Source organism: Mytilus edulis, chromosome 9 (genome assembly GCF_963676685.1).
Source record: "Mytilus edulis chromosome 9, xbMytEdul2.2, whole genome shotgun sequence".
Classification (NCBI taxonomy): Eukaryota; Metazoa; Mollusca; class Bivalvia; order Mytilida; family Mytilidae; genus Mytilus; species Mytilus edulis.
In genome coordinates, this window is record NC_092352.1 from 20,712,457 (window position 1) to 20,725,925 (window position 13,469).

At 32.8% G+C, this 13,469-nt stretch overlaps 2 protein-coding genes across 2 annotated transcripts in view; one reads left to right on the top strand and one right to left on the bottom strand.

Annotated features, from left to right (window-relative positions):
* Positions 1–200: 200 nt before the first annotated feature.
* Positions 201–11,373, bottom strand: LOC139489633 (dentin sialophosphoprotein-like). Its single transcript, XM_071276257.1, has 3 exons — positions 11,260–11,373; positions 6,292–6,813; positions 201–5,297 (listed from the first exon to the last, which is right to left on the bottom strand). The coding sequence occupies exons 2-3, from the start codon at positions 6,797–6,799 to the stop codon at positions 3,211–3,213; spliced, it is 2,595 nt and encodes an 864-aa protein (XP_071132358.1). The 5' UTR covers positions 6,800–6,813; positions 11,260–11,373; the 3' UTR covers positions 201–3,210.
* The window catches only part of LOC139489652 (transducin beta-like protein 3), a 47,985-nt gene continuing 45,880 nt past the window's right edge, over positions 11,365–13,469 (top strand). Inside the window, exon 1 of the mRNA XM_071276287.1 lies at positions 11,365–11,461. Within this exon, the coding sequence (XP_071132388.1) occupies positions 11,442–11,461 (20 nt within the window). The 5' untranslated portion in view covers positions 11,365–11,441. The remainder of the gene's footprint in view (positions 11,462–13,469) is intronic.

The window sequence follows — 13,469 nt, forward strand, 5'->3', positions numbered from 1 at the left end:
TAATCAAAAACTAATACATTTTTGATCAGCCGCCAACGCCAGACACAGCATACCTATGTCTAGCTTTTTGAAGCCGTCAATGACTCAATGCAAGACAATAAGGAGATAATTTCCAACAGGGTCAGAATAACTGGCATGTAAGCAACTAAAGGTCACAGTAGTAATGCAGGTTTACAACAGAAATTCATAAAAATACAGTGTAATCAAGATGATTTTAATATTTCAATGAATAATAATAACAATAATATATTACATTGATAAACTCTAATTATTCAAATGTATTCAATTGAAAAAGTTCTTGAAATCATATTTTGTTTAATAAAATTTAAAAGGAAAACTTCTTTTTTAACAGTTACAACTTTCCTCAATAAATTAAAATTCCTTTTTTCAGTTTTGGCAAATGTTTGTAAATTCAAACTTCAACTATATATACTAAGTTAATTTTTCTTTATTAATTTTATTTGGCTGTGGTAATATACCACTATTTGTGTTTGTAATCTGGCTGAACAATGAATTTTTTTATGATATGAAATGGCTGCAATTTACTATGTCCCACATACCCGGTAATCAATATTATTCTGTTGCAAACTAATTCATCCATTCAATCATGATCTTGATATATAATAGGCAGAATAAAATGATGCCCAGTCAGTGGCGGATCCAGGGGGGTCCAGGGGTCAGAACCCCACTATTTTTTGACGATCAATGCATTTGAATGTGGACATATAGTTAAACCCCCCTCCCCTTTGTTCTGGGTTGGGAAGCCCCCTTTTTAAAATGGCTGGATCCGCCCCTGCCAGTGTCTTTCATTTATGGACAGAAAAGCAATTAACAGTCAATAAATGACCTGGTGCAAATTTAGGGAAGGCAGGTTTAAAATTTGATTTTACAACTTAAAATTAAATTGCATTGTAGAAAAGAATGTCGATTGAATGACACCTTATCTTAGTAATGGCTTTGTAACAGTCAGTTTCATTAATGTTATTCTTATTTAAGGGAGCTGATAATAAAATCTTTATAATCATAAAACTACCAGTATATTACCCTTTAGCCCAGTGACCCCTATATCATTCCTAAGAATTTGGCTGACTTCAGTCGAAAATTATGATATGACATACATGTAGCTTCTACGGTAATAATAAAAAAAAATTGTAACCAGATCTATAGACCTTATGTAAAAAAATATCATTTCAAAGAAATTAATTTATTATTCTATTATACCTTGCAGAAACAATTTTCATAATACATGATAAATAACAAACACATGCTTTATTTCTTGAACCTGTTTTTTAACATTCACATATCAACAGTGGTAGTTTTTCACTGAACTCAGGTTTCAGCAGCATATTCAGGTGGAGGACTCCGGGGGTTGGACCCCCCCTCCTTTTCTAAATGGCTGGATCCGCCCCTGAGGCTTATGACTTCTCAAGAATGAGACCTTTTACTATCAGTGAAATGATAAAGAAAAACATGTCTTTATTGGCAAAATTGAAATGTGACACTTTTACTGAAAGCATATAATTTAAATTCATTGGCCACTTATTTCTCGAATACACATGAAGTTGACTACATAAAGTATGCTAATTAAAACATTTTTTTAATATCTTGACTGACAACTTAAAGAATCTAATAAAGAGTGTGACAAAGCATTTTAAATCACAATTTTAATACATTTAAATTGAAAGCAAAGCACGCTTAAATTTAATGACCAGACCTTGATATTCATAATACTCATAAATAAAAGAAAGCTTTCATATTATCCTACTTTATAATCTAAAATATAAAACTGAGAAGAAAAATTTAAAAAATCACAACCCTCATATAAAGGATACATATCGGAAACATTTCTAAATATATAGGATACAGAATTATTTATTATGAGTCAAAGAAATCTGAAAAATTCTGGGAAAGACAATTAAAAACAGTTATTTGGCTACTTTTACACGATATATCAACCCATTTCATTTCCCTTGTTGAAAGCGTATAAGAAGATCAATTCATTCATAAAGTTTTCCTAGCGAAAAGATTTTACTTTCAAAGTTTGGTTTCAACTTACAGAATATAAAACAAACATGAACAAGAACAACTTATACTCCATGGGTATTCTAACCACCAGATACTGCATCATGTGCATTTTCTTGTCACACAATCTGTTATTCTATCTTTTAAGATTTTTATTCAGTTAGACATGTTAGAAGGTGTTTTTTTATAATTTTAAATTTCTTTTACTATCCAACAAAAAATAACAAAAATAGTAAATGAATAATTTATACTAAGTACTGCACACAGTACAATATACAAGGATCCTCTCTTATTCTTTATTTGAAAACCAAATCAGTAGGTACCACATTACAGCATAAAACAGTAATATATGTGACTGTGTGACCTTACTTTTTAAAATTTCTTATTTGGATGAATTCAAAAGATTTTCAATAATTTAACTAACATGACTAACATGTCAAAACAATATTTAGCACTAGAATTTAGTCTTAATAGAGACATTTTGAAGAAAGTTATAAATAGGACATCAGTGACAGAAATGAAAAGACTTCCATTAAATAATTAGCTTTAGTATATATAGATTGCCTCCTTATTTTTTTTCTATTTTTTCAATTTAATATTTAACATGTTTAAAAAGATAATTATCAATCAAAATTGCATTTTTGAGTAATTTTTTTAAATTTGTGACTTGCTCATTCACAATATAACTGTTTTAAACTAAAAGTACATACATGAATTAACTTGATACTGTGAATTATAATAACAATTAAAATGATTTTCATAAAAATGTTCCTGAATTGAAATGTATCCAAAAGAAATTACCCCTTTGAACTTCTTTACATGTCACAATCTAGTCATGTGGTGATAAATGTTGGATATATCTATCATACACACATTTAGAATCTCTCTACAATAACAAAAGTAGACTTAATACCACGAAAAAGTCAAAACTAATTATGCTTCTAAAACAATAGAAGAAATGAGTAGGGGCAATAAGATGAAAAAGTATGAACATCCAACTCAAAAAGGTTGTAAAATAGCTATGTTGTGCATTTTTAACATTGTTTAAGTAAATAACTGAACTTTTCAAAAATAATTTAAAAAAAAAAAAAATTTCATTTCTAATGTCCTACTCCTTCTTATTAGGCAAACACGTACATCAATCATCAATATAATAAAAGCTAAACTTGTACCAATAGTAAAAACTTTCTAATTAGGAGACCAAGTGTCGTCTGTTCCTTCAGAATCAACTTCATCAATTAGTTCTAATACAGTTTTAGGAACTTCTACTTCATAGCTGCTTCCACTGCTGGCTTCATCTGATATAGTGTCATCTGTCTGTCTGTCATTAGCTGAAGGCACCCATGATGTATCTGAATCAGATAGTTCTCCGTTGTTATTATCCTGGTTACGCATCTTCTTTGAATCAATATCACAGTCAATAACACTAGTTTTACGCTTCCTATCATCAGAACTTGCACCATTATTTAAATTACTGTCTCTAGTATCAGAATTTTGGTTTTTAGATAGATCTGTATTAGATGATTCAGTCCCTATTCCACTATCACTATAGTTACTGTTTTTCGACCTTCTTCTCTTGAAATTGTACCCTGCATCACTATCTGTTTCTGTACTATCAATATCTGTTGTAATATTTAAATGTCTAGAATTTCCAGCTGTTTCATTTTCATTTAATTGGTTTAGATTTTCATGGTCATTTTCATGCGTTGGACTGGATTCTGATATATGCCCATCATCATGTGTTTCATCTACAGGTGTTTCACTCCTGTCAGAATCTGGTGTACAGGATCTGCTGCTTCTTGAACCGGATCTACTCATATATGAACGCAATGTAGAACTACTTGAGAGGGATTCATCTGAATGTGATATACTCCTTATATGATCTAATGACCTTGACCTACTTCTTGATAGTCTCTCTATTGACCTTGACCTACTTCTTGATCTTGATCTACTTCTTGATATTCTGTCTATTGACCTTGACCTACTTCTTGATAGTATGTCTATTGACATTGATCTACTTCTTGATAGTCTGTCTATTGACATTGACCTTCTTCTTGACCAAGTTCTGTAATGTACACCTGACTGTGAAGATCTTGAAGATGCCCACCTCCTTCTTACATGTGGTCTACGTAAATTATCATATGATCTTGATCTACTCCTATATGAATCAAATGATCTTGACCTACTTCTTGAATAATTGTAAGACCTTGACCTTCTGTGAAAGTCATATGATCCACTTCTTTCTGACAGGACAGATCGTGATCTATTGTGTGAATCATAGCGTGACCAAAAACGGCTTTCATCTGAGTCATATGACAATGATCTACTTCTGTGCGAACCATGTGATCCAGATCTATTTGAGTCAAATGAATGTGAACGAGACCTGCTAGACCTCTGTATATCTGACTGATGATCAGAATGATGTGACATGCTTGATCGACTTGATCTCCACCAGCGAGTTGGTGTATGATCTGAATCACTGTCAGAGAGACTGTAAACAGTGTGATCACTATGGTGACTTAAATCATCATTATTGTGACTTTCGTCTTGGCTCTCATGATCGCCCTCATTAAGATTTAGGCTAGTATTACTATCCGTAGCAGTGCTACTTCCTGTGTTAATTTGGTTATTGTTGATTGGAGTTGGAATGTATTCCATGATATTGTTTAAATTTATATTTGTACTAGGAGCAGTGTCTGAAATTCCAGCAGATAAACGATGGAATATTCCCTCTCCCATTGGTAAATGTTCTTGGTGTGTGTGGTGGCTCAAATCTAATGCTTGATCAGTACCTGAATTAGCATCTGTAACATTACCATGATTACGGGTAGGACTTGGTGAGCGTATATCATACACATATCTTGATGATCTTGTTTCATAACGTGGCCATGGAGCTTGAATGACAGGTGTTGTCGGTCTACGACTAGGATAAATAACATATTCTCTAAATCCTCCATTGTCTGCACTTGATGATGTTGTTGTAGTGGTAGTAGTATTTGTAGCAGTAGGATGACTAGTTGCTGTCAGTACTAAATCAGGCTGGGAGAAATGACTATCTTGATCGTCACTGTAAGAACTTCCTGACAGGTAATTATACATAGAATCATTGTAATCACTATCAGAGGGATCCCAACTGGTTCCCCAAGCATCTGGAAGATTCCATCTGTTACGAGCTAACTGTTGCTTTAATCTATCAACTTCTTTCTGTAGTTTTTGTGTCAAAGCATTTAGTTCTTTAACTTTTTCCTGTAGTTTGTCTACTAATTCACTTTTCTCTGCAAAATTAAGCATAAGAATATTTACAATAATGACATAAAAAATTCTTGTTTTACTATGTTATTAACCTTAACACCTTTTGGGATTTTTTTTTTCTCATCTACTTCATTTGAACTTTGGTTGATAGTTGTCTCATTGGCAATCATACCACATCTTCTTATTTTCATATCTATTCAGAAAAGTGTGCTAATGTTTTTATTATTGCAAAAATTGATTGGGACAGGTTTTTGCCAAAAAAAGTTGATTTTAATGTTTGATAGCATTATTTTATTTGTCTTCAGCATTTCTTGAAATCACATTTCTGTCCATTGAACAGCAATTGAAATAATAACTGCATGCATATTTTTTTTGTAATAAGTTCAACTGCAATCAAAGGGACTTAGTAATCATATCACTGTATAAGTTAAAGGTTATGTTTAGTATTTGTCATTGAGACAGCAACCCAGCTATGCATATACATGTACAAATGTATACATGTATAAATAAAGAATCTTCAAAAAGTGAAATGAGACTATACAATATTGTGGATTCCTAAATTAGTGAGGACCAATTGCAAATTAAGTGGATTGGTAAGCAGGTAAGATTAAAAAATTGTCTTTTGAGTTTTTATTTTTCAAGACTTTTTTTTGTTCTCATTTAGTGGTGCATACACATTTACTTTGCCAGTGAAGTTATTGTGGCAATAGTCAAAAACTAAACTGTCAAGTGAACTAATGATTGGCTCTCTCTTTTTATCTTTTTGATTTAGCTATATATTTTTTATAGGTCCAAGAAATCCATATGATATGCGATCTTCACATATTCAAGGACTTTCATATGTACAAATGTATACAGCCTGAGATTTCACTTTTTTTTATTTGAGTGTTCCTGTGTACTTCAAACATACCGGTACATTGTTTATAAATTGTTAATTACATTTCTTTCTTTTCATTAAAATCTTCCATATTACCTATAACTATATATATATTATTTAACTTTAAATTAAAAACATACCTCGATTGAACTTTTGTAATTCTTCATAGCAATCATGTGTGTCATACACACAAACAGGAATCATTAGTCCACAACGACCAATACATAACTTCTCCCTGAATTCACAGACTTGGTTCTCATGTTGGTCTTTGTCTTTTTTAAGTATCATTTTATCACAGCGATTAAATCGACACTTTAGCTTCCTGTATCCACAACCCTCAACATGGTTAACATAAATTTCTAACATTACTGTTTCTGCACAACCATTATCTTTAAAATCACAGAACATTAGCAAACGATTTATCATGTTTTGTACTATTGGAAGGACTGGTTTGAGTTGTCTTTTCTTGACTCTCCTACGACAGGTTGGACAGTTACGATGATTGTTCAGCCACGTTGTTATACATACATTACAGAAGACATGACGACAGGGGCTCTCCACAGGAGACTGAAGGACACACTGACATATACAACATATTAAATCTGGGTCAGGTGGCTGACAAAACTTTTCTGTATCATACTGGGACATCTTTAATGGTTCATCTATAAATAGAACAAAATCATGTATTATACTGAGACATCTTTAATGGTTCATCTACAATAGAACAACAATATTTACTATGAATAATACTGGGACATCTTTAATGGTTCCTCTATAAATAGAACAAAATCATGTATTATACTGGGACATCTTTAATGGTTCATCTACAATAGAACAACAACATTTACTATGAATAATACTGGGACATCTTTAATGGTTCATCTACAATAGAACAAAAACATTTACTATGTATAATATTTCAGCTTTATTTGAATGAAAAGAGAGCTGTTTAATCAGTGTGCAGGACTCCCCTCTCTCATTTGGACTCCTAGATATTCTATTCTATTCAACCATATAGTGACCGCCTTCAACAAATTGAAGATTATGTCATAGGAGGAAACTTACAACAAGACATAGATTGAAAAATGTACAATTTTAAAAAAATACGAAGAATTAAAAAAAAAAAATGTTTTTTTTATAATAAAGTAAGATGTTGTAATTGAGTTAATATTGATGCTTTGAAATTGAAGATTTGAAAGAGTCTACTGAAGTGCAATTTACAATGTTATCTGATAGTTTGTTCCAATCGGTAATAGTTCTTGGAAAATAGGATTCTTTTCTGTACTGTGTTTTGCAGGATGGAATTTGGAAGCTGTTCGAATTAGAATGTCTTTTTTGTCTTTTTTGTGGAATTAATTTATTATTTTTAGGAATTGCAATCTTTTCGTGTTCAATTTTGTAAAGCATAACCAATCTGGAGTCTTTTCTTCTGTCAGAGAGACTGCGCCATTCAAGATGTTGGAACATGTTACCAACGCTTGAGGTGTTTCTGTCTTTGTTGGTAACAAAATGTGCAGCCCTCCTTTGAACTTTTTCAATGCTATCTATGTCTTGTTGTAAGTATGGATCCCAAACAGAGCAAGCATACTCTAGTGATGGTCTTACTAGGGACTTATATGCTTGCTCTCTAATGGATGTTGAACTTATGTTCAGGTTCCTCCTAAGAAAGCCTAGTGTGCTATTAGCTTTCTTGCATATGTTGTTAATATGCACATCCCATTTAAGGTTGGAACTGATGGTGACCCCCAGATATTTTGCTGTTGTTACATGTTCTAATGAATAATTGTGTAATGTGTAGTTAAATGTGATTGGTTTTTTTATTTCTGGTGACTGAAATTACATTACACTTATCTGGGTGGAATGCCATTTTCCAAGTAGTTTCCCACGATGCCAGTTTGTCAAGATCTTTTTTTAATGTTGATGCATCGGAATTTGATTTTATTGCCAAATAAACTATTGTGTCATCTGCAAATGAACGTACTGTAGATGTTAAACCAGTTGGAATGTCATTAATATAGTACAAGAAGAGACTTGGTCCAAGAACTGACCCCTGTAGAACCCCTGACTCAACTGCAACATACTCAGATTTTTTCCCCTCTAGAACGCCTGTTTGCGATTGCTAAGAAAAATTTTGTATCCAGTAATTTAATTCCCCCCTGTATCCCGTGATGAAGCTTATTAGTTAGAAAAGAATGTGAAACTTTATTGAATGCTTTAGAAAAATCCATGACCAAAATATCTGTTTGTTTACCGTTTTCCATGTTAAGTGAGACATCGTCTATAAATTCTAGTAGTTGTGTTTCGCAGGATCAACCTCTGCGAAATCCATGCTGTAGGGGATATAAAATGTTGTGATTATCTGCATGTTTCATGATGTGTTTAACTACGATGTGTTCTAAAAGTTTGCAACAAATACATGGGAGTGATATAGGACGGTAGTTTTCAGGGTTATATTTTTGGCCTTTTTTGTATACAGGAGAGACATGGGCAGTTTTCCAGTCATCTGGAACAACACCTGTTTTAATTGACTTCTCAAAGATAATGGTAAGTATGGGTGCAATTTCATGTGAAAGTTCTTTTAAAAATCTTGGTTTAATTTCATCTGGTCCTGTTGCTTTGTTCGGATTTAAATTATGTAAAAGTTTTTGTATACCTTCTTTTTTTATTATTAATTTTGATATGGGTGGAAAAGGAGTATTCTGTGGCATGTTACACTGTTTGGCAAATTCTGTATTGGAAATATTAGATGCTGGTGTGAATACAGACTGGAATTGTGCGTTAAGTGCCACAGCTTTTTGTAGTGGATCAGTTAGGAGTTTGCCATCTTGTTTAATTTCAGTAATTCCACTATAATCAGGTTTTTTTTATGTTTAATCAAACTTTAATGTAGGTCCAAAATCTTTTCATAGTGCCAAAATTTGTTTCATCTTGTGGTGGTAATATGATGCTTTCAATGTATTCCCAGTATGATTTTCGTATACTTTTCTGCACCTGGTGTTTAACCTCTTTGTATTTTTTAGCAAGTGATGCATTCCCAGATTTTTTTGATTTTTTATAAAGTCTATCTCTTTTTCTAATGAGCCGTTTTGTTTCCATTGTGACCCATGGGTGATATATTTATATATTTACATATTACTGAATGCAGATTTCTATTTCAATTTTTCCATTAGAAATAAGTTAAATTAAATTCCTCTATAAGAATATTTTTGGCTTGTGCATAATAATATAATAATATATCTGCAAATTTGTATTCCAGTGCAATTTCAATTAGTACATTGTATATTTTGTAATTAACATAATACTTATACAATTCATATGAAAATAAGAAGATGTGGTAGCGATATGATTGCCTTAGAGACATCTCAACCAGAGACCAAATAACATAGACATAGACATGATAGAAGTATTTACTTGTAACTGAATGAACTTTAACATGTAGGTAAATTTGTAATATTTAATTATATATCTCCATGTTACCTTCACGAAAAATTAACTTACATGTAAATACAGGTAATTTTTTGTAAAACACTTTTAATTTTTATAAGTTTTGTGAGGTCAAAACATACATGACATATGTACCAAATTTTCTGGCTTGCAAAATTTTAAAATAAGAATCAGCCTTTTTTTATCTCAAGAACTTAACACAGAATCCTGATAGGCACAGATCTTCTTGTCACATTTTCATGTTAAGATCTTATGAAAACTTCAAAAAGTCATTTTTAAGAGGTATATCCAACCCAGAGGGATTTACCCTATACAGATCAGAGTTTTGACAAACTAAGCAAATACATAAATATAAACAAGATGTTTATTGAAAAGACATATGGCTGAATATAAAATACATATTAGAAATAATTAAATATGGTGGTGGATACTTCACTTGTTGTTTTAATAAAGGTTGAATATTTGCAAGCCAAAGTATGAGCGTCTGCTCATTTCAAATCCTAGGCTACAGACTGCCCTGCAACGTCATACTTATAGTTCCTAGGGACGACGAGCCTGGCCAGGCCGGATGTCAGGAATGTGCAAGAAAGAGGAAGTCCCCACAAGAATAATTACATGGCCCGTCTCAGGAGAAAGAGTTACGGAGCTATAACTAACATTAAGAAATTTCCCCAAACAAAAAGAATAATTAATAAGTAAAAAGTGACCACCATTACAGTATGTTGACTGTTGTACACAGTAAGTGACTTAATCCTAGGATTGTGCAATGTCATAATTATTGTATGTATGTATGTACTGAGATTCCGCCAATTAAGATGCACCCCTTGATTGACTGCAAGGGTACAGCGGATCCATGTACACTCCCTAAGGATTAATGGAGATGTGTCCTTTACAATATTATCCCACCACCAGAACAATCCCCACCCAACACCGCCCAAGGGAGCCTGCAGGACACCGGGAAGTCTGTTATTATGGTGGAGGAAGCCGAAATTTTACATTGTACTAATGAACTCAAAATCGTTCAAATTTTTTTTGTCGTGTTTTGAAATCCCGGACCAGCGCAGAAATGTACAATGTACTTCCTTTTTCCGGTCTCGTTTGTATGAAACTTTGAGTAAAATATATATTTATCAGTCTAGTGTAAAATAGGAAGGAACGCGCAATACCAATTTCATTTTTAATAATTCCTTGATATGAAAAAACGTTACCTGATGATAGCGTTTCTTTGTTTACATTGCATATGACGTCATAATTTAAATAACGTCACAACTAAATCCCTAACAACAGAACCAAAATCGGAAACGTTACTGTATTTTCGTTTCTTTTTTTTTAAACAAATATTTAAGTTACAAAAAAATAATTCATACAGACTTCGTCCCCATTTACAGGTAATGTCTGCCTCATATTATGTTCCAATTAAATATTTGATGTGATTTAATTTTACTGATAATAGGTAAGAAACTGATGTATAATAAAAAAAAATCAAGGTGAGATACGCATTTGTTGTAGCAAGAGAGCAATAAATTATCCCAAACTTCAGATTTAAAGAAAATGTCATAAACTTTACAAAGAGACGAAAATACACAAGCAAGGGAGTTTAATCAGTTTTCACAGTGACAAATTATCAAGCTTATTCTTAAACTTCATTAATTTGAGGATCTTACATGGTAGAATAATAGTGATTATATTTATTTCATAGCAGATGCTGGAAGGTTTTGCTTTTCATCCGTCAGTCTTCATCTGGTTTGATCACCCATACTTTGACAGGGAACCAGTTCAAGCAAAGTTGTCGCCCTTCAGTTTATTTCCTACACGTGTGGATCATAAACATTGACTGGTAAATGATATGTCAGCCTTAAAAACAAGGTAAAGATCACAGTAGCATTGCCTAATTTGTACTTACCATGAGCAACATGATGGGAGGCACATGTGGAGCAGGATATAAATACTGTTTCAGGGCACCTGCCTTTCCTGATTTTTAGTCACAGGCACTTGTTTCTAATAATTCTCAGTGTATCCCAAACTCTGTCTGTCTGTTTTGTCTGTCAGACAAAAAATCATTCGGTCAGACAGAAATTTTTAGATTTTTCTGTTGAACATGATGGGAAACTTATAACTGACACCAAACAAAAATCTGACGCACTCAACAGGCAGTTTCAATCAGTTTTCTCAGAACCAAACAAAATCACTGCTACTGAATTTGAAAACAATCAATACATGCAACAGAAAACAGCTAACCCTACCATGCCCGACATAAATATAACCATCCAAGGTATCTCAAAACTACCGGTACCTCGAATGACCTAATAACACTGTTATTATCCGAATAACACATGTAATGACCGAATAACACTTCAAATATCAATATTAACACATTTGAGTGACTTTTAAACATGGAACTGGCTACGGTTACATGGAAATGTAACAATAATAAAAATATTATTGTTACATTGGGGACTAAATGCCAGAATGCATGTTTGGACAAGGAACCGATTAATTACGAATGTAACAATAATTATTGAGGCTACGGTTACATTGCGTTATTGTTACATGAAAAACAGCAATGTTCGATGGGACTAGTAATATGTACTAAATAATAAAAGTTGAAGACATCTTATGTTTAAAATACATACAAGTATAACATACATTTTTTGATTTTTTTATAGTATGTCCTCCATGGATTCTGAAATCGAACTCAGACATCTCTTAAACTGAGTTTTACTATGCGTAGTGTTGTGCGTTTGTTTTTTTCTACACTGGCTAGAGGTATAGGGGAGGGTTGAGATCTCATAAACATGTTTAACCCCGCCGCAATTTTGCGCCTTTCTCAAATCAGGAGCCTTGGCATGGCCTTTGTTAGTCTTGTATGATTTTTATACGACCGCAAATTTTGAAAAAATTTTCGTCGTATATTGCTATCACGTTGGCGTCTGCGTCGTCGTCGTCGTCGTCGTCCGGCGTCCGAATACTTTTAGTTTTCGCACTCTAACTTTAGTAAAAGTGAATAGAAATCTATGAAATTTTAACACAAGGTTTATGACCATAAAAGGAAGGTTGGTATTGATTTTGGGAGTTTTGGTCCCAACATTTTAGGAATAAGGGGCCAAAAAGGGCCCAAATAAGCATTTTCTTGGTTTTCGCACCATAACTTTAGTTTAAGTTAATAGAAATCTATGAAATTTTGACACAAGGTTTATGACCACAAAAGAAAGATTGGGATTGATTTTGGGAGTTTTGGTTTCAATAGTTTAGGAATAAGGGGCCAATAAAGGGCCCAAATAAGCATTTTTCTTGGTTTTTGCACAATAACCTTAGGTTAAGTAAATGGAAATCTATGAAATTTAAACACAATGTTTATGACCACAAAAGGAAGGTTGGTATTTATTTTGGGAGTTTAGGACCCAACAGATTAGGAATTAGGGGCCAAAAAGGGACCCAAATAAGCATTTTTCTTGGTTTTCGCACTATAATGTTAGTATAAGTAAATACAAATCTATGAAATTTAAACACAAGGCTTATGACCATAAAAGGAAGGTTGGTATTGATTTTGGGAGTTTTGGTCCCAACAGTTTAGGAAAAAGGGGCCCAAAGGGTCCAAAATTAAACTTTGTTTGATTTCATCAAAATTGAATAATTGGGGTTCTTTGATATGCCGAATCTAACTGTATATGTAGATTCTCAAATTTTGGTCCCGTTTTCAAATTGGTCTACATTAAGGTCCAAAGGGTCCAAAATTAAACTTAGTTTGATTTTGACAAAAATGAATCGGTTGGGTTCTTTGATATGTTGAATCTAAAAATGTACTTAGATTCTTGATTATTGAAGTTTTTTTGGTCCAGTTTTCAAATTGGTCTACATTAAGGTCCAAAGGGTC